The following is a 25,824-nucleotide window of genomic DNA, read 5'->3' on the forward strand; positions in this document are numbered from 1 at the left end:
AAGATGATTAGACTTCAACAGATAAATGTAGTAAATACTTAAAGGTTGAACTGTTAAATGATCCTCATGTCCAGCTGAGAATTGGTTTTAAAGCTTTAAAGAAAGATGCATTCTTCCTCTGCAGTTGTTCTGTTGTTACTTTTTTCTTCTTCTGTTGTTACTTTTTTCTTCTTCTGTTGTTACTTTTTTCTTCTTCTGTTGTTACCTTTTTCTTCTTCTGTTGTTACCTTTTTCTTCTTCTGTTGTTACCTTGTTCTTCTTCTGTTGTTACCTTGTTCTTCTTCTGTTGTTACCTTGTTCTTCTTCTGTTGTTACCTTTTTCTTCTTCTGTTGTTACCTTTTTCTTCTTCTGTTGTTACCTTGTTCTTCTTCTGTTGTTACCTTGTTCTTCTTCTGTTGTTACCTTTTTCTTCTTCTGTTGTTACCTTGTTCTTCTTCTGTTGTTACCTTGTTCTTCTTCTGTTGTTACCTTGTTCTTCTTCTGTTGTTACCTTGTTCTTCTTCTGTTGTTACCTTGTTCTTCTTCTGTTGTTACCTTGTTCTTCTTCTGTTGTTACCTTTTTCTTCTTCTGTTGTTACCTTTTTCTTCTTCTGTTGTTACCTTCTTCTTCTTCTGTTGTTACCCTTTTCTTCTTCTGTTGTTACCTTCTTCTTTTTCTGTTGTTACCTTCTTCTTTTTCTGTTGTTACCTTCTTCTTCTTCTGTTGTTACCCTTTTCTTCTTCTGTTGTTACCTTCTTCTTTTTCTGTTGTTACCTTCTTCTTCTTCTGCTGTTACCTTCTTCTTCTTCTGTTGTTACCTTCTTCTTCTTGAGCACAGAGAGTCCAACTGAACAAACACAGGCAGGAATAACTTGACTCCCAAACTGTTTATCGGGTAATTTTCTGTTTCATTTTGTGATTTTTGTTTTGCTTTTTCAGTGTTTGATTTTATTAATGTTTTCTACATTTTGTTCTTAGTATTTGGAGTTAAATTTTTTGCTCTGTTTAGTATGTTGATTTCTACATCCTGCCCACTTTTTCTATCATATTCTGTGACCTTTACCTTGGTATCTTTCCCCTGAGATGTTTACTTATTCATTAATTTATTCACTCTTGAACATGTTCACATGTAGAAAAGTACCAGTTTTAGTCTCATTAAAAAAATGTGTGGATCATCCTGTAAATGTACTGATTGGTACCTGCTTTGTGTGACCCGGTCGGATAGCCACACCCCCTCATTTGAATATCGCAGCTGTGAAATGAATGCAACCATTTTTATAATATATTTAAAAATGTTTTCTTGATCTACACGAACAAATTTGTATTCATTAATGTATTGATTTGTTTCCTATTCATAAGTTTCTTTATAATATTGATGAAAATGACATTCCATACCAACATGCTACAGCTCTGGACTGTTTGTTGGGTTCATCTCTTTCACACATCTGTGGATCATCAACAAACTGTTTAACAAACTGTTTAACACCGACAGAAACAGGAACAAGTTGAGAAAAAGACGTTTCGTGAATCAAGAGCTTGAATGATTAAATCTGAGCACAGACGGGTTGTTTTCAGCTGGTTTGGGAGAATCTGTAGAACTCAGAATCTGTTCTGAAGGGTTTAAAGAGTCAGCTGGAATCCAAACTGTGATCAGTTCACTTGAGCTTCAGCGAACAGATTTAAGTTCAAGTTCAACAAACAAAAGGAGAAAATAATGCACCGTGACTTCAAATGAAGTCAGTCAGAGCGCATGCCAGCATGCAGAGGAAGAGGACGGTTGGGTCTGCGGGATGAAGAGCACTTGGATTCATTCATTACCTTTATCCCTTCAGGCAGGGTGAGCACCTTGTGCTGGCCAATCAAATCCCAGTTCTCTCAGCCTGAGAGGTCCGACAGAGTGGAGCATGAAGACGTTTGTTCCTGTGGAAGATCCAGCACAACACCCCGACTCCTGAGTGCTTTCACTTTGTTCTGTACGATCCGGTTTGGTCCTGAAACCCAGTTCCAACATAAAAGGCCCACGTGTTTGGGTTCTGAATCACTTCATTCCTTAATCCCATGGAAAAGATTTCATGTTCAGACCAGCAGGTGAGATACTGTGAAACAGAACCCCCCCATTCTGAGTCGTGGTCCTGCACAATGTGATCTGACCGGACCATGCTGGGTCTGGGGTGTCCTGAGGCTCCGCCCTCTCCGTCACACCTGGCAGATGTTGTAGTAGACGGTGTGCGCGTGCCCATGGCTCATCGAGTCGCCTGTGGCATCAAACATGCAGTCTTTGTGCGTGTGGATCTCGGTCATCGGGACGTCGATGCCGTGGGAGTTGTTGTGAGGAGCCTGCGTCCCGTATGACGGCTGCGGAGGAAACAGAAACACATCAGCCCAGAAAACCCGCTGATACCAGAGCCTGAAGGCCAGCTGTTCACCCCTCATGTCCTGATGTTATGCTCAGCCAAGCGAGCCATGGTCCAACTCTAAATCTGTTCCCCATGCCCAGACATTAGTCTGATCCATCATTATCATTCTGCTTAAACGGTGAATAATTTAAACGAAAGCTGTGGGAAAAAACATCTGAACATGCAGCATTACTGGAAATGTTGTGCTCGGACTTTTAGTATCAATCCATCCTAAAGTGTTGATGTAATCTGGCATAACCATGGCAACCAGCGAAGTCAAGGCCCTGCACGAGCTCAGACTTTGTGTCATCTCTGATCAGAACTTAGAAAACAGGAGCATTAAAGGAGAGGTTCTGTAGAATTTAGGGTCCAAAACGGTTTAAAGTAAGAACAGAAAGAACATAAACGCTCTGTTTTATTAGAGCTGTGTTGCTTAATCTAATTACATCTAATCATTTAACATCGACCCAGCAACAGAAAGTGCAGCGAAGGGGGCGGGGCTTAATGGAGACTCAACCAGATCTAACACGACAGTCGCAGCTCTAATCTGTTGTGGTTGTTGGCCCGATGCGAGTAAATGCTGCTGGCATCTAATTTAATCCAAGACCACAGGCATGAATGAAGCAACCGGCTCCTGTTTCCTGTCGGAGGCTGCTTACGTACCTGGAGCAGGGCAAAACTAAAATGATATGTAATTATAATAATGACAATTAGAATGATAATAATTGGACTGATTTTAGGAGGAAACCTTTAGAAGATGCACCCATACACAGGACATGGTAACTATAAATGTAATTTATTTATACAGCCCTTTACAACAACCCATTTCGGTACTAAAGTGCTTTACAGCAGATAATAGATAAAGAAAAGAATAAGTAAAAAAACTATAAAATACAGCAAAATTGAATAAGATAATATAAAAGAGTCACCATACTACTGGGTATTAAAAGCCATCCTAAATAAGTATGTTTTTAGCCCTGATTTAAAGAGGCCCAGGTCAGAAATAAGACGCATCTCAGGGGGGGGGGCTTATTCCAGAGCCTGGGGGCACCCCAGGGCTTGTATTTTGACCTGAACACTTCCAGAAAAAGTTGATTTGTTGACCTCAGAGCTCTGCCAGGGTTACAGTTAAAAGCTCAGATAAATACGATGGGGTGAGGCCGTTAAGAGCTTTAAAACCAAACATTAAAAGTTTAAAATCAATTCTATAAAGGACAGGAAGTCAGTGAAGGGAGTTAAGAACAGGAGTGATGTGCATATATCTGTTAGTGTTGGTTAAAAGACGGGCAGCAGCAGCATTTTGCACCAGTTGAAGGCGACTGAGAGAAGTCTGATCTAATTGTATAAACAATGAGATTAAGGTGAGTAAAAGGAACAAACCTCTGACTGATATCTATATATATACATTTGGATCAAAGAGAAGTGCAAACTGTTGGTTTCCTTAGTTAGGAAACTGTTATTGAATTGGCTCCATATGAATGAATTGGACTAATTCTGAATTTAATTTATTGGATTTGATTGGATTATGATTACAATTAACTGGATTCTAATTGGCTTGAATTGGACTGTATCTTTGACTTGTTTTGAGATGACATTTGTTGTGATTTGGCGCTTTATAAATAAAACTGAATTGAATTGAAATTGACTACAAAAATGAGGTTTTATCTAAAATCCATCTTAAGTTTGTCAGGATAATAAACCGTAACTGTCTTCGAGTCAAACTCTGAATGTTTTGATCTTTAAAACCTCCAACCTCTGCTGTTGTGTTTTACCTTTCCGGCTCCACTCAGGGGGAAGTCTTTCCGACACAGGTGTGCGATTATTCCTGCTGCCAGAGCATCGCCGAGCACGTTGATCACGGTCCGAAACCTGTCACTGCAGAGCGGACGCTGTCAGACCCGGCATCGGATTACCAATACCAAGACATTTCCATGTAATCACTACTTTGACTTACAGAATCCAGTCAATGGCCACAATGAGTGTGATGTCATCTGGTGGCAGGCCCACAGAGGTGAGCACGATCACCATAGTAACCAGCCCGGCCTGAGGGATGCCGGCTGCACCGATGCTGGCAGCTGTTGCTGTGATGCTGGAACAACAAAGGGAGGGTAAAATTCCACCAATCGGAGAAGCAGAAGATCTATACCAGGGATGTCAAACTCCGGTCCTGGAGGGCCGCTGTCCTGCAGGTTTTAGATGCTTCCCTGCTCCAACACACCTGATTCGAGGACCGGAGTTTGACATCCCTGATCTACACTGATGGTGGGCTTGTTGTTGACATTTGAGCTGGATTAATTACACCCAATCTGACCTGAAACGGACACTGAAGCTTGTTGTTGTTACAGCAACGCTACAACGCATGACTTCATAACAAACTATTTCTAAAGGCAGACATTCTTTGCATAACACTGAACGGCCTCAAACTCAGGTTTATAAAACACATCACATCATAAATTATGATTTTTTCTTAGTTTAGAGCGGGAAAAAAGAAAAACACACCATGAATCACAAAATGTGAACGCTAGGATACACTTTTCAAAGGTCCCAGATCTCAATCAGCTCATTAGGCTTATCAAAATCTCCCAAAACATAAATCGAAAGACTTTGAAGGTCTACAGTGTGACCAGTGTGTAAAAACAGAAGAAGAAGAAGGTAACGACAGAAGAAGAAGAAGGTAACAACAGAATAAGAAGGTAACAACAGAAGAAGAAAAAGGTAACAACAGAAGAAGAAAAAGGTAACAATAGAAGAAAAAGGTAACAACAGTAGAAGAAGAAGGTATCAACAGAAGAAGAAAAAGGTAACAACAGAAGAAGAAGGTAACAACAGAAGAAGAAGAAGAAGGTAACAACAGAAGAAGAAGAAGAAGGTAACAACAGAAGAAGAAGAAGGTAACAACAGAAGAAGAAGAAGAAGGTAACAACAGAAGAAGAAGAAGAAGGTAACAACAGAAGAAGAAGAAGGTAACAACAGAAGAAGAAGAAGGTAACAACAGAAGAAGAAGGTAACAACAGAAGAAGAAGAAGGTAACAACAGAAGAAGAAAAAGGTAACAACAGAAGAAGAAAAAGGTAACAACAGAAGAAGAAAAAGGTAACAACAGAAGAAGAAAAAGGTAACAACAGAAGAAAAAGGTAACAACAGAAGAAAAAGGTAACAACAGAAGAAGAAGAAGGTAACAACAGAAGAAGAAAAATGTAACTACAGAAGAAGAAGGTAACAACAGAAGAAGAAGAAGGTAACAACAGAAGAAGAAAGTAACTTTCACACAAAAACACCTGTTGGTGCTGTTAACACCAAAGTCTGTGTTGGTTTACCTGATGGTGACCAACTGTCCAAAGTCCAGCTCGTAGTCATTAACCTGAGCAATAAAGATGGCCGCCACGGCCTCGTAAAGCGCCGTGCCGTCCATGTTGATGGTGGCTCCAACAGGGAGGACAAAGCGAGCGATCTGCCGGTCGACGTGGCAGTTTTCCAACAAGCATTTCATGGTGATGGGAAGCGTGGCAGAGCTGAGAAGAGATGAGGGTTGAGTAAACTGAACAAAAATCTACTTACAGAGCACCAGTTGGAGCAGTTCTGACCTGGAGGAGGTGGCCAGAGCGACCACCATGGCCTGCAGCAGCCCACGGATGTAGGAGAAGGGATTCTTCTTGGTGAGGATGAAGTAGAAGAGAGGCAGGATGATGAGACCATGGACGAAGAGGCCGGCAAGCACGGTGATACCGTACCAGCCCAGCTTCTTCCCCAGCGTGCTCGGGTCCTGCATGTCCAGGATTTTCCCTGCCACCAAGAAGATGATCCCAAATGGGAAATACCTGAGAGGACAACAAAGACCATCCTTGTTGGATTAAAGTGTTCTTACAAAGAAAATCATTCCAGTCTAATGTTCATCCTCTCAGAAGCAAGTCTTTGTTTCCATTTCATCTGACAGATGATCGTATTACTGTCACTATGAAGGAGTAACGAAAGACTAGCATAAGACCGTTAAATATCTACAGTAAAGAGTTTATAGAACAGAGCTTCCAAAAAAAGCTGTGATTATATTCGCTGCTTTTTTATTATTGTGACATCAACACAAAGCCTTTATTGCTCATCCCGGCGCCATGGCGCCGCCACACGACAGAAAAAGCTTCAGAAGAAGTCATACAGGAAGTACAACATGCACAAACAAACGTAAATAAAGTGTTTCAACTTCCACGTTACAAAAATTTACAACCAGCCGAACCGACACCAAAGCACCAAGAACGGCAGCAGGACGCTCGACACTGCGCACGGATAAGAACAGCGAGCGTGAACAAAGCTTCATTTTTCATCCTTTACGCTCACGTAATCAATCTACTGCTGGCTGCTCGTTCTGGGAATGTTCTTTATATTTAGTTGTGGTTCTGGTCGACTCCTCTCAGGCGTCACTCCACACTCCAGGTGGTAATAAGCTGGTTGAGTCTCGCTTTAAAAAGATCCAACCTTGAAACTAAAGGACTGGAACACATTAAATGACTGAAATATCCAGAATCCATTTAGTTCTGGCTTGGTTAACTCTAACGCTTGTTCAGACACTTCCTGTCAGAATATGTGTTTCTGTTGGTTTTCCCAAAGCCTTCTGGACCTGTGAGCCCTCATATCTGCTGATTTTGGTGCTTTTTTTCAGTGCTTTTTTGTGCAATTAAATCCCTAAAAAATGAAAAAGCCTCAGGAAATTTAACACAAATAATGTGTTGGCAGCAGGTGTAACACACAGAGCTGCATGTGTGTGTTCAGAGCAGGAACTCGTGCGCTGCTGCTGGCTTTAATCAGCTCAGGTCGTGACCCTGAGCAGAGGCGGAGTCAGAGCCGTAACTGATGGGTCAGCAGGTCAGGTGAACATAACCCTGCTGCGTTTCCAAGGACGACCACCAACAAACAGCTGAGCCAGAGTCAGCGCAGGCGGCTTGTTTCATGTGTAAAGAACACAAGGTTGTGTAGGTGCAGAGGTTCGTCTCACCAAACAGCAGCGTTGATGATCTTCATCACACACTCATTAATACACTGGCAGACGTTGACCAGCGGAGCTCCTCGTTCTCCCATCCTGCCCAGCAGCAGACCTGCAGCAGATGAACGAACACCGTTACAGTCCCAACAGACACGAACATTTCAAACAGAATCAGACACACGGTTCATCCGCCGGCCTTCAGCAGAGCCACTCACTTTCTTCTGGATTTGTTCTGATGTATTTTGCAGTTTCTAATGCTGACTGTTGACCCTTAAAGCACCTTAAAACCAACCGACAGGTTTGGAAAAAAATCAACTAAATCCATCTCTGAAGAAATGGTCGAACTTTCACATTTTCAACAGTCCTTGAATGGATGAATTGGACTAATTTGGAGCCTTGACAAGATATTTGTCAGGAACTGGATTGCCACCTTTCATGTGGGTGACCTGGGTTCAAATCCCCTGCCTGAAAGGTACTACCTCCAGTTGGGGTCCTTAGGCAAGGCCCCCGTACCCTATCTGCCTACTAAGTTGTTGGATAAAAGCATCTGCTAAATGCATAAATGCATAAAGATCTGTTATGATTTGGTGCTTTATAAATTAAATATATTATATTAGAAGTGTTTGCAAAAACGTGTAGAAAGATGAGGGAAGTCCTCAGTGTGAGTGAGCTGAAACTCATGAGTCATGATGCTAGAAAACCGTCTCAGGATTCGGCCAGTTCCTGCTCACCCATCGTGGCCGAGAAGATGACGATACCGAGGACGTTCATCTGCTGGCTGCTGCCAGGACTGGTTTTGTACATGACCTCTGGGGGCGGAGTCAGCTCCAGGTACACCGTCCGCCCTTTGGGGTCGTTGTCATCAGGAATGACGTAGACGAAGTCGGACTGGATGGATTTCGTCGGGACTTTGAGGATTTGGACCAGGTCCGTTTTGTACTGGATAAACACAACCGGGTTTGTTACAGGAAGCAAAGCGTGAGGCGCGAACATCAGTTTTAACCTGGTGCCGTCTTACCTGCTGAAACGTGGCTTCGATCAAGTTGGAGGGAACCATGTTTCTGTGGAACAAGAAGAGAAACGGCCATTAAACTTTGTCAAAATCAGACAAGAAGAAGGTAAAAACAGAAGAAGAAGAAGGTAAAAACAGAAAAGTAAGTAAGAGATTAGACAAATCAGACAATTTCAGCACCGTCAAAGTTTACGGATCTATGCACACCGATAACACCTGCAGCTCAGTTTGGACTGGTGTGCTGTGACAACAGCTGAGGAACCCAGTCCTCCTTAGACCCTGCAGCTCAGACTTTACAGTAGAACCATCATTCAGAGTTTAAACAGCTCACAGGAAGCTGGACCTTTACTGGCTCAACCTGCAGGTGAATCTAAAAGCCGAGGAAGGGTCCTTCACAGCTGCCACATCATCAAATCTTCCCAAAGAGCTGCACCAAGGCTTAACCTTCATTTTGTGAAATGTAAGCGATGCTTCTGCAGAGCCTTGGCATTTCCACACATCAAGTGTTCGGAGGGTTGCTTTGGGCAGATGTTCTGAGGTCTTCAGTACCAAGAGGCAAAGTAACACAGGAGGCTAGGATCAGTGAGGGTGGAGGCAGTCCTGAGTAGAAAGTATTCCTCAACAGTCCAACCACAGCATCTTAATAAGGCCTTTACGGAACGATTCGCTGTTCTTTCTGAGCCCGTCCTCGTACTGACTCTGCTCTGGACCCCACAACAGACTTATCCACTCTGACAGCTGAGATCTGCACTGACGAGAAGGCTGTTAGCTGCCATCTTGGGTGCTAGAAACTTGGGTGTCATGATTGATGACCAACTAACCTTCAAAGAACACGTTACCTCGGTTGCTCGTTCGTGCCGCTTTGCATTACTAAACATAAGAAAGATCAGACCATACTTAACCCAACATGACCCCCAGCTCCTGCTGCAGGCCATGGTCATCTCCTGCCTTGACTCCTGCAACGCTCTCCTAACTGGTCTCCTAACTGGTCTCCTAACTGGTTTCCTAACTGGTTTCCTAACTGGTTTCCTAACTGCTCTCCTAACTGGTCTCCTAACTGGTCTCCTAACTGGTCTCCAGCCTGTGAAACCTCTTCAGATGGTCCAGAACGCGGCGGTGCGTCTGGTCTTGGATCAGCCTAAAAGAACACGTCCCCCCTCTGTTCATTGAGCTCCTGTGGCTGCCCTTAGCCGCCTGCATCAGATCCAAGTCCCTGATGTTAGCTACAAAGAGCTTAATGGAACGGCTCCATCTACTTGAAGGCTCTTGCAAAGGCTTCTGTCCCAACTGGGTCCCTCCGTTGGTCCCAGGATTGTCGTCTAGCAGCTCCTACACCACGCCTAAGACAATCCAAACTCTGTTCATGTGTCGTCCCACGATGGTGGAATGACCTACCGAGCGCTACCAGAACAGGGGCGTCCCTGTCTATCTTCAAGAAGCTCCTGAAAACCCAGCTCTTCAGAGAGCATCTCCTATCCCAGCACTTACCTTGTACTTCCCTCCCCCCTCTATCTCTGCACTTTATCTTTCTGCTCTTCCTTCTATGCCTGCACCCTATCTCTACTCTGTCCCCTCTGACAGAGTCGGACTCCTGGGTTCCTTCTATGTAGCTTATTGTTAGCTTTTTATAAAGCTGTTATATCTTCAAGCGTCTGCTGAATACAGAAACATTCCAGTCAAAACTCAGCGAAACCTTCCACCAATGCACAATGACACCCCAGATATTCCCAGAGATGGCCGTAACTCCTGAAGAAGAGCCGTCCATCCTCTTGTGGACGTCTTTTACTCCTAAATACAGAAACATAACAACAACATCTTCTGTCATGTAACAGGTCAAAAACGCTGCCACAGAGAGAGGCTTTTCAGTCTGACGGGTAACCTGTCCGGATCGGCTGACCCTCACAGCAGGGGTCGGGGGTCAGGGGTCAACAGGATGATGATGTGTTCGACCCGCTCGTGCAGCTTCTTCCAAAGTTGGCACGAGAGCTCGGTCAGCCAACGTGCCACAGCAGAGATCACTGACTCGGTTAATCTGTCACTTATCCTCCCAGGATTACTAAAAATACCCTGATCAGCCCGCACTCTAATGGGATTGATGTGTGTGTTGGTGTGTTTTCTACGTTTTGTTGTTCGCAGCTGAGTTAACCGGTGGACTGTCAGTCTGTGACCATTAATCTAATGTTAAGATCCACAGCAGAATAGACACAACAACCAAAGCTCCTTGACTTTCTTGTTTAGTATAACTCTTCATTTTCCAGAATCTCTGCAGCGGAGGTGGAGGAAATTAGCGTGACCTTCAGAGTACTCAAAGCAGCATTCAGGTGTGAGTTAAAACAATGCAGAAGACCATTTCCAAACTATCTGGAGTCCATCATTCTACAGAGAGAAAGATTATTCACAAGTGGAAAACATTCAGGACAGCTGTCAATCTTCCCAGGAGTGGACGTCCCAGCAAGTTCACCTCAAGGTGAAGAAGCCCAGAGCTACATCTCAGACTCTACAGGCCTCAGTTAGCATGTTAAAGGTTAAAGGTCACCCCAAGGTGAAAAAGCCCAGAGCTACACCTCAGACTCTACAGGCCTCAGTTAGCATGTTAAAGGTTAAAGGTCACACCAAGGTGAAAAAGCCCAGAGCTACATCTCAGACTCTACAGGCCTCAGTTAGCATGTTAAAGGTTAAAGGTCACCCCAAGGTGAAGAAGCCCAGAGCTACATCTCAGACTCTACAGGCCTCAGTTAGCATGTTAAAGGTTAAAGGTCACCCCAAGGTGAAAAAGCCCAGAGCTACATCTCAGACTCTACAGGCCTCAGTTAGCATGTTAAAGGTTAAAGGTCACCCCAAGGTGAAAAAGCCCAGAGCTACATCTCAGACTCTACAGGCCTCAGTTAGCATGCTAAAGGTTAAAGGTCACCCCAAGGTGAAAAAGCCCAGAGCTACATCTCAGACTCTACAGGCCTCAGTTAGCATGTTAAAGGTTAAAGGTCATGGCAGCACAGTTAGAAAAAGACTGAACAAGGATGTCTTGTTTGGAAGGGCTGCAGGAGAAAGCCTCTTCTCTCTAAAAAGAACATGGCAGCACAGCTTAGGTTTGCAAAGCTGCATCTGAACAAAGCACAAGACTTCTGGAACAATGTCCTTTGGACAGACCAGAGCAAAGTGGAGATGTTTGGTCCTAATGCACAGCAGCACGTTTGGAGGAAACCAAACACAGCAGATCAGCACAAACACCTCATACCAGCTGTCAAGCACGGTGGTGGAGGGCTGATGATCTGGGCTGGTTCTGCAGCCACAGGACCTGGGCACCTTGCAGTCATTGAGTCCACCATGAACTCCTCTGGATACCAAAGTATTCTAGAGTCAGATGTGAGGCCATCTGTCCCACAGCTAAAGCTGGGCTGAAACTGGCTCATCAACAGGACAAAGATCCCAAACACAGCAGCAGATCTACAGCAGAATGTGGGAAAAAGAGAAGAATCAAGGTGTTGCAATGGTCCAGTCAGAGTCCAGACCTCAGCCTGACTGAGATGCTGTGGTGGGACCTTAAGAGAGCTGTGCAGAAACCAATGCTGCAAACCTCAATGAGCTGAAGCAGCACTGGAGAGAAGAGTGGCCGAGATTCCTCCAGAACCATGAGAGAGACTGCTTTCTATTATGTCCTGATACCTGAAAGCTTGGAATTGAACTTGGACTTTCTTTTTCACCTGTAACTTGGTTAAATTCTGTATATATGTATACTTTCACAGCAAAGTTTTATTCTACTCTCACCTGATCAGGTCGAGCAGGGCGTCAGCAGAGGTCATGACAGGCCCGCCACCCAGCCGGTTGCTCTCCATTTCCGTCCCCACACCGGGTTTTATGATGATCACCAGTAAGATGCCAACCACCACGGCGATGAAGGTGGTCCACAGGTAGTAGGTGACAGTGAGGACGCCCATCCGGCAGCATGCCTTCGATTCCATAGACGACAAACCCGACATTAAACTGCAAAGCAAGACAAGTAAAGATGAGGATGAGCTTGGTTAGCTTCTAAAAACCTGGAGGGAAACTCATTAACAGGGCCTACTTATTGCTCCACCAGGCTGACAGGAAGGAGCACTTCATTGATCACTTAAGTGTCCTTCTGTTCTTTGGTCATTTTTTTTTTGTTGTTGTTGTATTTTTGCTTAAAGGGGAACTCCGGTATTTTTTCCGGGATTTCTACACAGGCACTCTACTGGGACCACTTCATCCACAGCATGGCTGCAGCACAGCTCATTCACTCCGGTAAGAACGTCCATCTTACTCAAAGTCATCAAAATCTGATAAATATCCTGCCATGTTGCACAAAACTATCAGCAGCAAACTCTGTGTGAAGTTAGCCGACTGTCACAGAGCACGGAGTGAATAAACTGTGCTGCAGGGGGGCGTGTGGATGAAGTGGTCCCAGTAGAGTGCCTGTGTAGAAATCCCTCCGTTAGCTCTCCTATAGCTGCAAGTAGCCACATAACAGCAGCTATGAGCTAACAGAGCTATGAGCTAACAGAGCTATAGCACACGTTCATTCATTCATTCTTCTTAAAGTATTGGTGAAATAAAGACAGATAATGCCTTATTTAGAGGCTGCATCCTCTAAGCCCCGTTCACTCCGTTATATGGATCTCCAGTTATCTAAATATCTTCTGAAGGACGCCGACTTTCACCAAACTGTTCTCAGTGAGTAGATGAATGTATTTCATGCCAGAAATAAGGTTTAAAAATACCGGAGTTCTCCTTGAAATGAAGAAATAGGTAAATTAATTGGAGTGATTCTAACATCTTGTTTCGCAGCCTGAACTCAACATATTTCCTGTTGTGTCTCATCAGCTTCGTTTCATCTGTTAACAAACATCATTTTTACATTTCAGACCTGCAACACGTCCCATAAAAGTCAGGAGGGTTAGGGTCACTTTGTAATGTTTCCTTCTCCCAACACTTAAAGACACTCGAGTCATTGCAAATTACTCAGAATATCATTTTATTTTAGCTTCATCACGTTTCTCTGAAACTTCCCAACAGAAGTGTGAAAGAAGCACAGGGACGATCATCAAAGGTGATTCTGGAGAAAGTTGAACACGTTTTGACACCTTTTTCACAGAATCAGAACCAAAGACTGACAGAAACGTGTCCTCCTACCTGGACGTGATGAGAGGAAGGATGAGCATCTTCAGCATCCTCATCAGCAGCTCTCCGGGAAAAGAGAAGTAGATCTTGGCCTGCGGAGAGAAATAAATCAGCTGGTCTGCAGGATGCAAACTGATCCTGTTCGAGACTTTCTTTGCTTCCTGAATCAGTTTATGAATCAAAATGAGACAAACGCTGGTGGAGATTGTTCTGAAAACCTTAAAATGATGGATTAAAACACCGATGAGCTTCTGAGCAGAAACATCCTGAGAAGAAATGTGAAACTTGGGTTTGGATTCGTCGAATAGTTTGTGTCTTCTGCCACATTTCTGTTCATTTAACTGGAGAAACTGTACTGCTAAAAGGTCCAGAAGTATAAAGACATCACTGACTTTAGATGCTCGTTGGCATCAATGAAGAACTTAATTAGTCATCTTTACTTTCATGCTGTTGACCCTCTGCTAATGCGCCGTATAATCGGTCTTTTTAAGTTTGTACAGGTGTGTCATGTGGACACTCACTAAATGAAGCCCCACCTTGGTTTTGGCTGTGCAATAAGCTCAGAAGGAGGTTCAACTCTTTGTCCAGTGACTGATGCACACCGGTGTGACACCGACTATATTACAGCCACAGCGCTGGGCAGCAGTAAAGCTCATAGGAAATCCCAGGAGCTTGAATGAGGCAACTGGACCTCTTCGTTCTTGAAGATGTTTCAGCTCTCATCTGAAAGGCTTCCTCAGTTCGGATGAGAGTTGAAACATCTGCAGGAACCAATAAGAAGAGGTCCAGTTGCCCTTATTCAAGCTCTTTGGATTACAAAGGCCTGGATGGCTGAGAATCTTTAACCCATTCAAAGCTCATGAGCCACATTGCAGGATCTGTGGAGAACGAATCAGTTTTCTCTGGTTTTTCCTGTTTGCATCAGGTGAACTGAGCAGGAAGTGGAACTGATCAGCATCAGGGAGCAAAAACTTCCACTGAAACTGATCAGCATCATGGAGCAAAAAACTTCCACTGAAACTGATCAGCATCAGGGAGCAAAAACTTCCACTGAAACTGATCAGCATCAGGGAGCAAAAACTTCCACTGAAACTGATCAGCATCAGGGAGCAAAAACTTCCACTGAAACTGATCAGCATCAGGGAGCAAAAACTTCCACTGAAACTGATCAGCATCAGGGAGCAAAAACTTCCACTGCAACTGATCAGCATCAGGGAGCAAAAACTTCCACTGAAACTGATCAGCATCAGGGAGCAAAAACTTCCACTGAAACTGATCAGCATCAGGGAGCAAAAACTTCCACTGAAACTGATCAGCATCAGGGAGCAAAAACTTCCACTGAAACTGATCAGCATCAGGGAGCAAAAACTTCCACTGAAACTGATCAGCATCAGGGAGCAAAAACTTCCACTGCAACTGATCAGCATCAGGGAGCAAAAACTTCCACTGAAACATCTGAACCAGCACAAAAGCAGAGGAGGTCAACAAGCAAATGTCCTTTTTAATGGATTAAAACCCATTTAAACTTTCAGAGGCCTTAAAACCTCCAGATTTACTCCATATCATTGGCTCATTTTTCTATTATTATCACTTTATCACAGCTCAGGCGCATATTCCATCATCCTCAACCTCCTGAGAAACAGAATAACAGCAAACAGCTTCAGGGTTTAACAATCAAGCATCAGCAATCGTGATACAAGCAGAATCACAGATCGATATCACAAAGAACAATATTGTGATTTCAATGAATGAATCAAAACTTCACTTCACAGAATAATTTACCACAAAAAGATGAACTTAATGATAAATAATAAATATATTTCCAAGTTCTATGATGTCACAATAATATGATAATCAGGATTTCTTCAGACTTTTTTCCCCCCAAACCATCCAAACTAAAACAAAAGTCTGATTGAATTCTGTTCTTTTGAAGTTGAGGTCCGTTTGTCTCAGTTTGGGTGTTCTGTTTGCAATCTGAACCAATGGTTTATTCATAATTTTGTTCTGTCCAGCCTCAATCCGTCCCATTAAATATGGAAAAGTCATAAAGTCCCATATTTTTGTGTCATAAAACATGGACGATGTTTACAGGATCAAATATTCTGCTGTTAATGAAACCCACGAAAGAAATGGGGCTAAAAAAGTTTTTGTTTTTCATTAAAAACATTTGGTTTCCGTGGCAACTTCTGAACAGCTAAAAGGGCAAAGAAGCAACCGACTGAATCTTTTCAGAAGGAAAATAAAAGAAACAGTGAAACTTGCTCTTGTGTGATCAGCCTCTTCTGTTTCTGGATGAGAATCTTTTCCTCCAGTAAGAAAACTCTGAAACAGTCCAGCTTGGTCACAAAAATAAATCAATTCCTTTTGGTTAGAAGCCATCTCTGAACTCAGGCTCCACCGGGTCCTTATTGATGGTAAAATGCACACATTTTGCTCGTCTCCGGCTCGGTGTTTGCTTCTGGATGTCAGGGCTGAGTGTGCCAAAGGCTCTAAAGGGTTTGTCACAGAGCTCATTGAGTCGCAGCCGCTTGCCAAGACTCTGAGGATGGACCACAGGAGCTAATGACTGCGGTTGGATCTCAGCCTCAGCAGTTGTTGTTGCCGGGGAAGTTCACCGCAGTCAGCTCCGATGGGTCTGTTGGTTCACCTTTGATGGAAATCTGATGCGCAAAATCTAAGCAACGTTGCAGCTGTGATACACGAACATGTGGACGTAATAATGTCCCAATGAAGTTCAAATGTTCTTTTTCTTTTCATTTTGAAATGGTTTAATTTTTAATGACAGTCCTGATCCGGCCTCATGTCTTCCAGACTCTCCTGTAACCTTTAAAGTGTCCTGATCAATAGTTCTGCAGCTTTTTCAGAGTTTTTCACTCATTTTCAGTCCATTTTTTTCTTTGTTCAGCCGCTTAACTCTGAGCTATGAAGCATTCAGGCAGAAAAAAGGCTCCTAACTCAAGGGATGAACCAGTGTTGTGTCGACACAGAACAGACAACTTAGCAAAGAAGCCATTTTAAACTGGATCTTTAGGCACTTTGTCACAAAGACACATCATTTGTTCCCATTTCTTTAGCTGCATCTATGAAAAACAGCAAAGAAAACACAGTTTGACAGACAGAAAATAGGATTTCTGCAGCAACAAGGTGATTCCCAAAGAGCTATTAGCTGAAAACTTGGCATATCTCAGCATGGTGTGCAGTGTGTCCTTAAAACATTTGAGGAAACTGGACAAGTGGAGGACAAAAGAAGAAGTGTCAGGCCTAAAAAACTATCTACAGCAGATGAACAGGATCTGAAAGTGATGTCCTTAAGAAAGAGGAAAAAATCCAGCTGTGACCTGACAGGACCTGAGAGATGCATCTGGACCTTCAGCTGATCCATCTACTGTTGGCCCAAGCCTCATCAGAAATGGTCTCCATGGAAGGGTGGCTGTCAAGAAGCCGTTCTTAAGGAAGGGAAACAGGGAGAAAAGGCTGAGCTGTGCCAAATGACACAAGAAGTGGACTGAAAATCAGTGGCAACAGGTCTTATGGAGGGATGAATCCTCCCCAGAGCCCGGACCTCAACATTATTGAAGCAGTGTGGGATCATCTGACAGAGAACGGAACAAAAGGCAGCCCACATCCAAAGAAGAGCTTTGGGATGTCCTTCAAGAAGCCTGGAGAACTATTCCTGAAGACTCCTTAAAGAAATGACACAAAGCTTGTCTCAGAGGGTTCAGGCTGTGTTGGAGAATAAAGGAGCTCAGAGCAGATATTCACTTTAAAGCTGCTGAGAACTGAGAAAAAACTCTGTTTCTGCCTCAGATTCTGGGTTTATGTTCATGTTTGAACATGTTTCAGTGAATCTCTGCAGCTGCTTCCTGTTTTTATGGAAAATATATGAAGAAAATGGTTCTGTATTTCTGGGAAACTGTGCAGATTCTGCTGCTCAACAGACAGGCAGCTCAGTGAGTCAGATTTGATTTATCTCTCGATGACTAATCAGCAGCTCTGAAGCTACATAATATCTGATGTTAACATTCAGGAACTACAGCGGTTAAACAGAATGAAATGATTTGCTGTGAGGAGGAACACTAAAAGGCCACAAATGGTTCAGTCAGTATCCCAAACAGAACACATTTGTAATGTTCAGCAGGTGTGGATTTATCAGATTACAGCTTTTCATCTCTGAACCACACAGTCTAATTTATTCACTGCAGACCAGCCGATGGAAACAGGTCTGATGAAGGATCGTTTCCCTAAACCCGACCCAGAGGTGGATCCGTTTCCCTCAGCCTGTCCCGGGTGGGGTGCACCTGAACAGGCAGCTTCTCCAGTCTCTCAACACCTAAAAGTGGAATTTTTCTGGTGTTTCATCCAGGAAAACCCAGCCAAGCGTCCCTCCGACAGAGCTGAACCAGTAATGCTGTCATTGGGCTCGCTGTGCGGTGGGTTGGTGACCCGTGCAGGTCGCCCCTGACCTTCAGCAGGACGGCTGATGGATAAGCTGTGTTTAAATGTCTCCTAGAAATAAACAGTAATTACTGACACAGTTCAAACTGTGAGCCAGCCGGTGGCGAGTTTAGTCTGAGGCGGATCAATTCTACCAGGAAAGACGCTTCTCAGTCAAACGGACCTATTTTTAACCAACATGCTGCGCAGAGCCTGATGTGCTTTAACTTCCAGCTGCTGGGTCGGATTCTGCTTCTGATGACGTCAGGAAAACAGCCTGAAAATAAAGTTTTTACATTCAATCAGCCGACAGCTGCTCATCCTAAGTATTGATTAGCATCGACTCAGATAAACTGATGACGTGTTTTATAAAAAACCCGGCTTTGGTGTCAGTTATTAATGATTTTGTTCATGAAAATATCAGTTTTATCTCCTCACACTGAGCTCTTAAAGCTGGACTTACGGGTGGAAGAGTCCTGCTTCAACATGCTAAAATCTCTCTGATCAACCTGTCGTAATTCTTACAAAATGTGGAGAAAAATGTATTCTCATAAATGTGCTACCAAAGAAACTCTTTCTACAAACAGTCGGAATCATCCATTGGATATTTTCATCCTAAATTTAGAGGACGGCAGGCTGACATGGGCCTTTCTTCTACTCATATCATGGAAGTCAGCCACAGTGTCACCTCTTACATGCACAGATGACGCTGGGTTTCACACCTGTTAAAGCTCTCTGACACTGTTTCCTGCAGGATGAGCTGCAGATAATTCAAAGCTCAGAAGTCTTTCAGTTTCTTGAAAAAGTCAGTTAAAAATGACCCGAATCAGAGTCTGATTCGGGTCACGCTTCTGGAGAGGGAAGCGGCTACTCTTAACACATTTAACACAAACACAGTAAACTTTAAAGCAGTAACACAGACAGAATGAAGCTGTTCCTGCAGTCAGAAACACTCCAGCTCTGTATATAGATACAGACAGTTACTGTATGGATCCCAGAGGGAAACAGGTTAGCAGTTAGCTGTGAGTTAGCAGTTAGCTGTGAGTTAGCAGTTACCTGTAAGTTAGCAGTTAGCTGTAAGTTAGCAGTTAGCTGTGAGTTAGCAGTTACCTGTAAGTTAGCAGTTAGCTGTAAGTTAGCAGTTAGCTGTGAGTTAGCAGTAAGTTAGCAGTTAGCTGTAAGTTAGCAGTTAGCTGTGAGTTAGCAGTTAGCTGTAAGTTAGCAGTTAGCTGTAAGTTAGCAGTTAGCTGTGAGTTAGCAGTTAGCTGTGAGTTAGCAGTTAGCTGTAAGTTAGCAGTTAGCTTTAAGTAAGCAGTTAGCTGTAAGTTAGCAGTTAGCTGTAAGTTAGCAGCAGATGCTAGCAAACAATGCTTTCTCATCAACAGTAATGGACCAAGCCGGAGATGTGCACAGCGTAACTCGTAGTAATGCATGTGAACCGTTAATTACTGCGTTTAAACATTTTGGATATATTAACCTCATTAAACAGTTGTACCTGGAGACCTCCATCTTTATCAGAAACATGCCGATAATGTAACATTAGCACACCGAGAGTGAGGAGAGGACCGGTGTTGTGTTGGAAACACACCTTAAACACAGCTGCAGGTTGTCTGAGTTACAGAACGGAACCGTTCAGCTAGAAAGCTTCAGCTAACAAAGTAATGTGGGAACAATAATGTTCATCTTTCAGAAAGGAGCAGCAGTAACTCCTTAGAAGTTGGTGTACGTCATCTTCATTAGCTAAGATGTTAGCGTTAGCTGCTGCTAAAGGAAGAAATAAATCAGTAAATAAACCATGAGGAGTTATTTCATTAGCTAAGCTGTTAGCGTTAGCTGCTGCTAAAGGAAGAAATAAATCAAATAAACCATGAGGAGTTATTTCTCAGATGCTTCCATTTCCCTGCTCTGAAGTTCAGGCTCTGAGAGTTGGAACTGATCCTCTTTGTGGCTCAGTTCCTTCAGTCCAGCGTTGAACTGGACCAAGTTGTTAAAACAGTGGGATGAAAAGTGTCTGCTGCACATTCACAGTCTTTAGCTAACTCTGCTGGAACATTAGCCTCAGATATAGTTTATCCACTGGGCTCTTATATCCTCTGAGGCTGCTGCTGGATGGAAGATGCATGCTCCTCAGTGCAGCTGACAGCAGAACATTTCCACCAGAAGCTGGCTTCATCCGTCCAGCAGGGGGGAGGTGAGTGGGCGGGGCTTAGCAGGGGAGGCGGGGCTTAGCAGAGGAGGCGGAGCCAACTTAAGGAGTGATGTACTTTAGAAATGAAAATCAGAACGGCTCGTTAAATGAGGAACTTTCACACAAAGGGAACTAAATAAATACCAGGGTTGTGTTTTGGGGAGTTTTACACCTGCTGGTGACTTCAGACGCCCTGATATATGCTCCCAGGAACAGGAAGAAGGAGTTTTACTCTTCAGATGCCCTGATATATGCTCCCAGGAGCAGGAAGAAGGGATTTTTCCATAAACTGTCACCTTTAAATTTACTGAGGATTATTCTGACCGCAGGTACACTGAAGTAGGATTAAATTTAATAGATTTAGTGCATTTATTATTTTTTTTACCAGGGCATTCATCTGTTAGTTTAGTAAACCTGAGCGCTAACATCAGTACAGACAGACTGAAAACTCAATTTTCAGTTTATAATGAAAACAGCTGAAGAGCTGCTGAACACATTCTGTTTACCTTCTCTTAATCTCACCAGCATATAATAATTATATAATGCATATATTTAGACACATTTAATCCCATTGCACTCATAACATTGCACCTGTATCATTAAGCTAATTGTAACAGCAGGTAGAGTTCATGACTCAATGGCCACATTTAATCCAAATGTATTCAAAAACACACCAAATCAGGCTGATTATCCCGACTTAACCTCCATTCGATCCTATACGCCACTTATGAAACACGTTTATCTGAAAGGATCCTGAATGAAACATTTACAACAGAACCAACAAACACAAAAAGTAGGTCCAGTTGAAACCTGAAGAGGTGTGAGCTGAGTTCATGCTTAGTGCCAATCGGCTTGAGCACGAGTACGAAGAATGACGTAACAATAAAGTTATCGGGCAACGATAGTAGGGTTTTAATAGACCGGCTAAATTTAAAAAGCTTAGCTGGGCCACTCAGTGTCAGTGTGAGCATCACTGTGGTTCCACAGGAACTAAGAGGGTAAGAAGCAGCCAGGAGCTGCTGATCAATGCTCTGATTAACTGATCAATGCTCTGATTAACTGATCCTCAGTCAGTGTGAGCAGCTCTATAAAAGCAGGAGTTCTGTCAGTTTAACACGATGCCAAGGAGGAAAGACACCAGCAATGATCTCAGAGAAGCAGCTGCTGCTGCCCATCAGTCTGGGAAGGGTTATAAGGCCATTTCCAGACTATCTGGAGTCCATCATTCTACAGAGAGAAAGATTATTCACAAGTGGAAAACATTCAGGACAGCTGTCAATCTTCCCAGGAGTGGACGTCCCAGCAAGTTCACCCCAAGGTGAAGAAGCCCAGAGCTACATCTCAGACTCTACAGGCCTCAGTTAGCATGTTAAAGGTTAAAGGTCACCCCAAGGTGAAGAAGCCCAGAGCTACATCTCAGACTCTACAGGCCTCAGTTAGCATGTTAAAGGTTAAAGGTCACCCCAAGGTGAAGAAGCCCAGAGCTACATCTCAGACTCTACAGGCCTCAGTTAGCATGCTAAAGGTTAAAGGTCACCCCAAGGTGAAAAAGCCCAGAGCTACATCTCAGACTCTACAGGCCTCAGTTAGCATGCTAAAGGTTAAAGGTCACCCCAAGGTGAAAAAGCCCAGAGCTACATCTCAGACTCTACAGGCCTCAGTTAGCATGTTAAAGGTTAAAGGTCACCCCAAGGTGAAAAAGCCCAGAACTACATCTCAGACTCTACAGGCCTCAGTTAGCATGTTAAAGGTTAAAGGTCACCCCAAGGTGAAAAAGCCCAGAGCTACATCTCAGACTCTATGGGCCTCAGTTAGCATGTTAAAGGTTAAAAGTCATACATCTCAGACTCTACAGGCCTCAGTTAGCATGCTAAAGGTCAAAGGTCATGGCAGCACAGTTAGAAAAAGACTGAACAAGGATGGCTTGTTTGGAAGGGCTGCAGGAGAAAGCCTCTTCTCTCTAAAAAGAACATGGCAGCACAGCTTAGGTTTGCAAAGCTGCATCTGAACAAAGCTCAAGACTTCTGGAACAATGTCCTTTGGACAGACCAGAGCAAAGTGGAGATGTTTGGTCCTAATGCACAGCAGCACGTTTGGAGGAAACCAAACACAGCATATCAGCACAAACACCTCATACCAGCTGTCAAGCACGGTGGTGGAGGGCTGATGATCTGGGCTGGTTCTGCAGCCACAGGACCTGGGCACCTTGCAGTCATTGAGTCCACCATGAACTCCTCTGGATACCAAAGTATTCTAGAGTCAGATGTGAGGCCATCTGTCCCACAGCTAAAGCTGGGCTGAAACTGGCTCATCAACAGGACAAAGATCCCAAACACAGCAGCAGATCTACAGCAGAATGTGGGAAAAAGAAAAGAATCAAGGTGTTGCAATGGTCCAGTCAGAGTCCAGACCTCAGCCTGACTGAAATGCTGTGGTGGGACCTTAAGAGAGCTGTGCAGAAACCAATGCTGCAAACCTCAATGAGCTGAAGCAGCGCTGGAGAGAAGAGGGCCGAGATTCCTCCAGAACCAGGAGAGAGACTGATAACGTCTCACAGGAAACCATCACTGCAGCTCACTGCTGCTGAAGCTGCTGGATCAGGGGTTCACTTAGTTTTACACACACTGCTGCTGAAGCTGCTGCTGGATCAGGGGTTCACTTAGTTTTACACACACTGCTGCTGAAGCTGCTGCTGGATCAGGGGTTCACTTAGTTTATCACTCACTGCTGCTGAAGCTGCTGCTGGATCAGGGGTTCACTTAGTTTATCACTCACTGCTGCTGAAGCTGCTGCTGGATCAGGGGTTCACTTAGTTTATCACTCACTGCTGCTGAAGCTGCTGGATCAGGGGTTCACTTAGTTTTACACTCACTGCTGCTGAAGCTGCTGGATCAGGGGTTCACTTAGTTTTACACTCACTGCTGCTGAAGCTGCTGGATCAGGGGTTCACTTAGTTTTACACTCACTGCTGCTGAAGCTGCTGGATCAGGGGTTCACTTAGTTTTACACTCACTGCTGCTGAAGCTGCTGGATCAGGGGTTCACTTAGTTTTACACTCACTGCTGCTGAAGCTGCTGGATCAGGGGTTCACTTAGTTTTACACTCACTGCTGCTGAAGCTGCTGGATCAGGGGTTCACTTAGTTTCACACTCACTGCTGCTGAAGCTGCTGGATCAGGGGTTCACTTAGTTTTAACACCTGGGAACGTGATGATTTCTTACTTATTTATTCTAACAGAAGGAAAAATATTCATTTCAGTCATCATATGTCTGTAGTTAAAGTGTCTCTGCAGGCATTAAACCTCATCCCATTAAAGTTAACAGTTCAGTATCAGTCAGGAAGGTGATGTCATTCAGAGAAAATTCAGCTGGTGGCAACAGCAGCAGTACTGGTGACGTCATTCTTTATTTCCAACAGTCCATCAGAGAAACCGCTTCAAAGTTCATCCTGACTGGAGATCCGAGCTTGTTCTGTGGCCAACTCATCACTTTCTGCACCTTAAAGCATCATTTTTCACTTCCACTGTCAGCCGCCATATTTAAACACTTTAAATATTCAACATTTTGTATGTAAACACATGGGGGGGCTTCATGGTGCGTTCAAGAACACCTCATAAACTCAGGATTGTTGCTGAAATGTTCCTTCACTCAAACAGAATTCACACATCCAAGCATGGTTTAAACTGATGACTTCAGACATAGTTTTACAGCTGAAATGACATTTTTGTCGCTATAAACACACTAAAGTAACCAAAGATATATGTAGTGTGTCACCAATCTGTCTAAAAATACTAAGATTGTGGAGTTTGAAGAGAAAGAGACGAGGTTTCGGTAAGTCTCTGTTATTTATTCATCTCCTTACTCCACTTAAAAGAAAACTATTCAACTGACATCAACTGACAGAACAACCGTTGTCATGGAGACCAGAAATGGAACGTTATTTGTGCGCGTTCTAATTCATCAGTGTCGTCACAAGACGTACGTTTTTGGTTAAATCGCTGACCTGGAAAGCCACGCCAGATCCCCATGATATCAGGAAAACTCTCGGCTGTAAAATCCTTTCAGTGGATTCTCAGGTCAAGGATAAAACCCAACTCAGACCTCATTTTCAGGCGATATTCACAAAGCACCGATAATTAAAGATTGTGGCGACACTGATGAATTAGAACGCGCACAAATAACGTTCTATGTCTGGTCTCCATGACAACGAAATGTATGTTCTGTCAGTTGATGTCAGTTATTGTCAGTTTAATAGTTTTCTTTTAAGTGGAGTAAGGAGATGAATAAATAACAGAGACTTACCGAAACCTCGTCTCTTTCTCTTCAAACTCCACAGGATAAAGATATGACGATATTTCGATATCACGGTATTTCTGGGCCGCACACTGAAACATAATCCAGTCCAAACTGTGGTCATGACTGAGGAGGTCAGTGAGTTAGTGAGTTCCTGCCGAATGTGACTGACCAGTTAACCACAAATAAAATGCGAAATAGAGACAGGAAAGCTAATTCCTGCTGAATATCACCTGAAGGTGTCCGTCAGCAGGAGATAACAACACGTGAGCCTGTCATGGCAGGCAGATCCTGGCGGCTCACGCCAAGTTTGGGGGGGGGGGGGATCTATGCACCGGTGCAGGTGCATTCAGGGAATGACATTTTCAGAGAACAACAGCTCAGACTGAAAGTAAAGCTTTGGTACCTGTGCGGACAGCTGAGTTCCCCTCAGCATGAAGCCCAAAGTGCAGCCGGTCATCACGGAAATGACCGACAGCGTCAACAGCCCGTTCCGAACAGAGAAATCCTTCAGCCTGATGGCCAGGTCTCTCATCCCCGTGTCCCGGAAGGAAGACTTGACTCGGTCCCACATCCTCCCCGAGTCTCCAGGCGCGAACGAGCTCCGGTCGGAGCGCGCCTCCTCCTCGCTGCTCGGCAACAGAAGCTCCTCCATCCCCTGAGAAAGTTCTGGGGTCGCACTGGCAAACCTGTGAGAGCCACCGACGAGCTCACCTTTTCCACAGTCGGATTAGATGGTCAGTGATCAGAGCCGAGGCAGCCCTGCAGGACGGCTGCAGGCAGCCGGCAGACTTACGCACTAAGAGGCTTAAAGAGGTGGCAGAAAACCTCTCCCGTCTCTGTTGTGGCATCCGCTGCTGCTGCTCTTTCCGTTTCACTCCCTCAGCGAAGAGAGATCAGAGTCGGGTTGGACGGAGCTGCCAAAGTTTCGAATCAGGGTCAGCGAGGTTTAGAGTTAATTTAACTAATCTGTGTCAGCAAATAAGAGTCCGAGACTGCTTTCACCGTCCTTCACATGACGTCAGAGACAGAGCAGCCTGGACCCAGAAAACATCAGATCCATACATGAATTACTGACCTGTTAACTTCCAGCGAGGTTTGTGAGGCCAAGATCAGATAACTAAAGACATCTGTGCTCTAATTTCTTTACATATTGTATATTAAAACAGGAAGCAGCTGCAGAGATTCACTGAAACATGTTCAAACATGAACATAAACCCAGAATCTGAGGCAGAAACAGAGTTTTTTCTCAGTTCTCAGCAGCTTTAAAGTGAATCTCTGGTCTGAGCTCCTTTATTCTCCAACACAGCCTGAACCCTCTGAGACCAGCTTTCTGTCATTTCTTTAAGGAGTCTTCAGGAATAGTTCTCCAGGCTTCTTGAAGGACATCCCAAAGCTCTTCTTTGGATGT

General features: G+C 44.0%; 1 protein-coding gene across 1 annotated transcript; it reads right to left on the reverse strand.

Annotated features, from left to right (window-relative positions):
* Positions 1–1,340: 1,340 nt before the first annotated feature.
* On the reverse strand, positions 1,341–25,068 carry slc1a8a (solute carrier family 1 member 8a). The gene is given in 10 exon segments (XM_072388867.1): positions 1,341–2,336; positions 4,150–4,252; positions 4,332–4,466; positions 5,694–6,194; positions 7,361–7,460; positions 8,080–8,287; positions 8,367–8,409; positions 12,126–12,341; positions 13,512–13,591; positions 24,820–25,068. Coding segments are annotated over 10 exon segments (1,794 nt in total). The 3' UTR covers positions 1,341–2,177.
* Between the last annotated feature and the right edge of the window lie 756 nt (positions 25,069–25,824).

This window comes from Leuresthes tenuis, unplaced genomic scaffold, assembly GCF_036924035.1.
Source record: "Leuresthes tenuis unplaced genomic scaffold, fLeuTen1.0.hap1 SCAF_7, whole genome shotgun sequence".
NCBI lineage: Eukaryota > Metazoa > Chordata > Actinopteri > Atheriniformes > Atherinopsidae > Leuresthes > Leuresthes tenuis.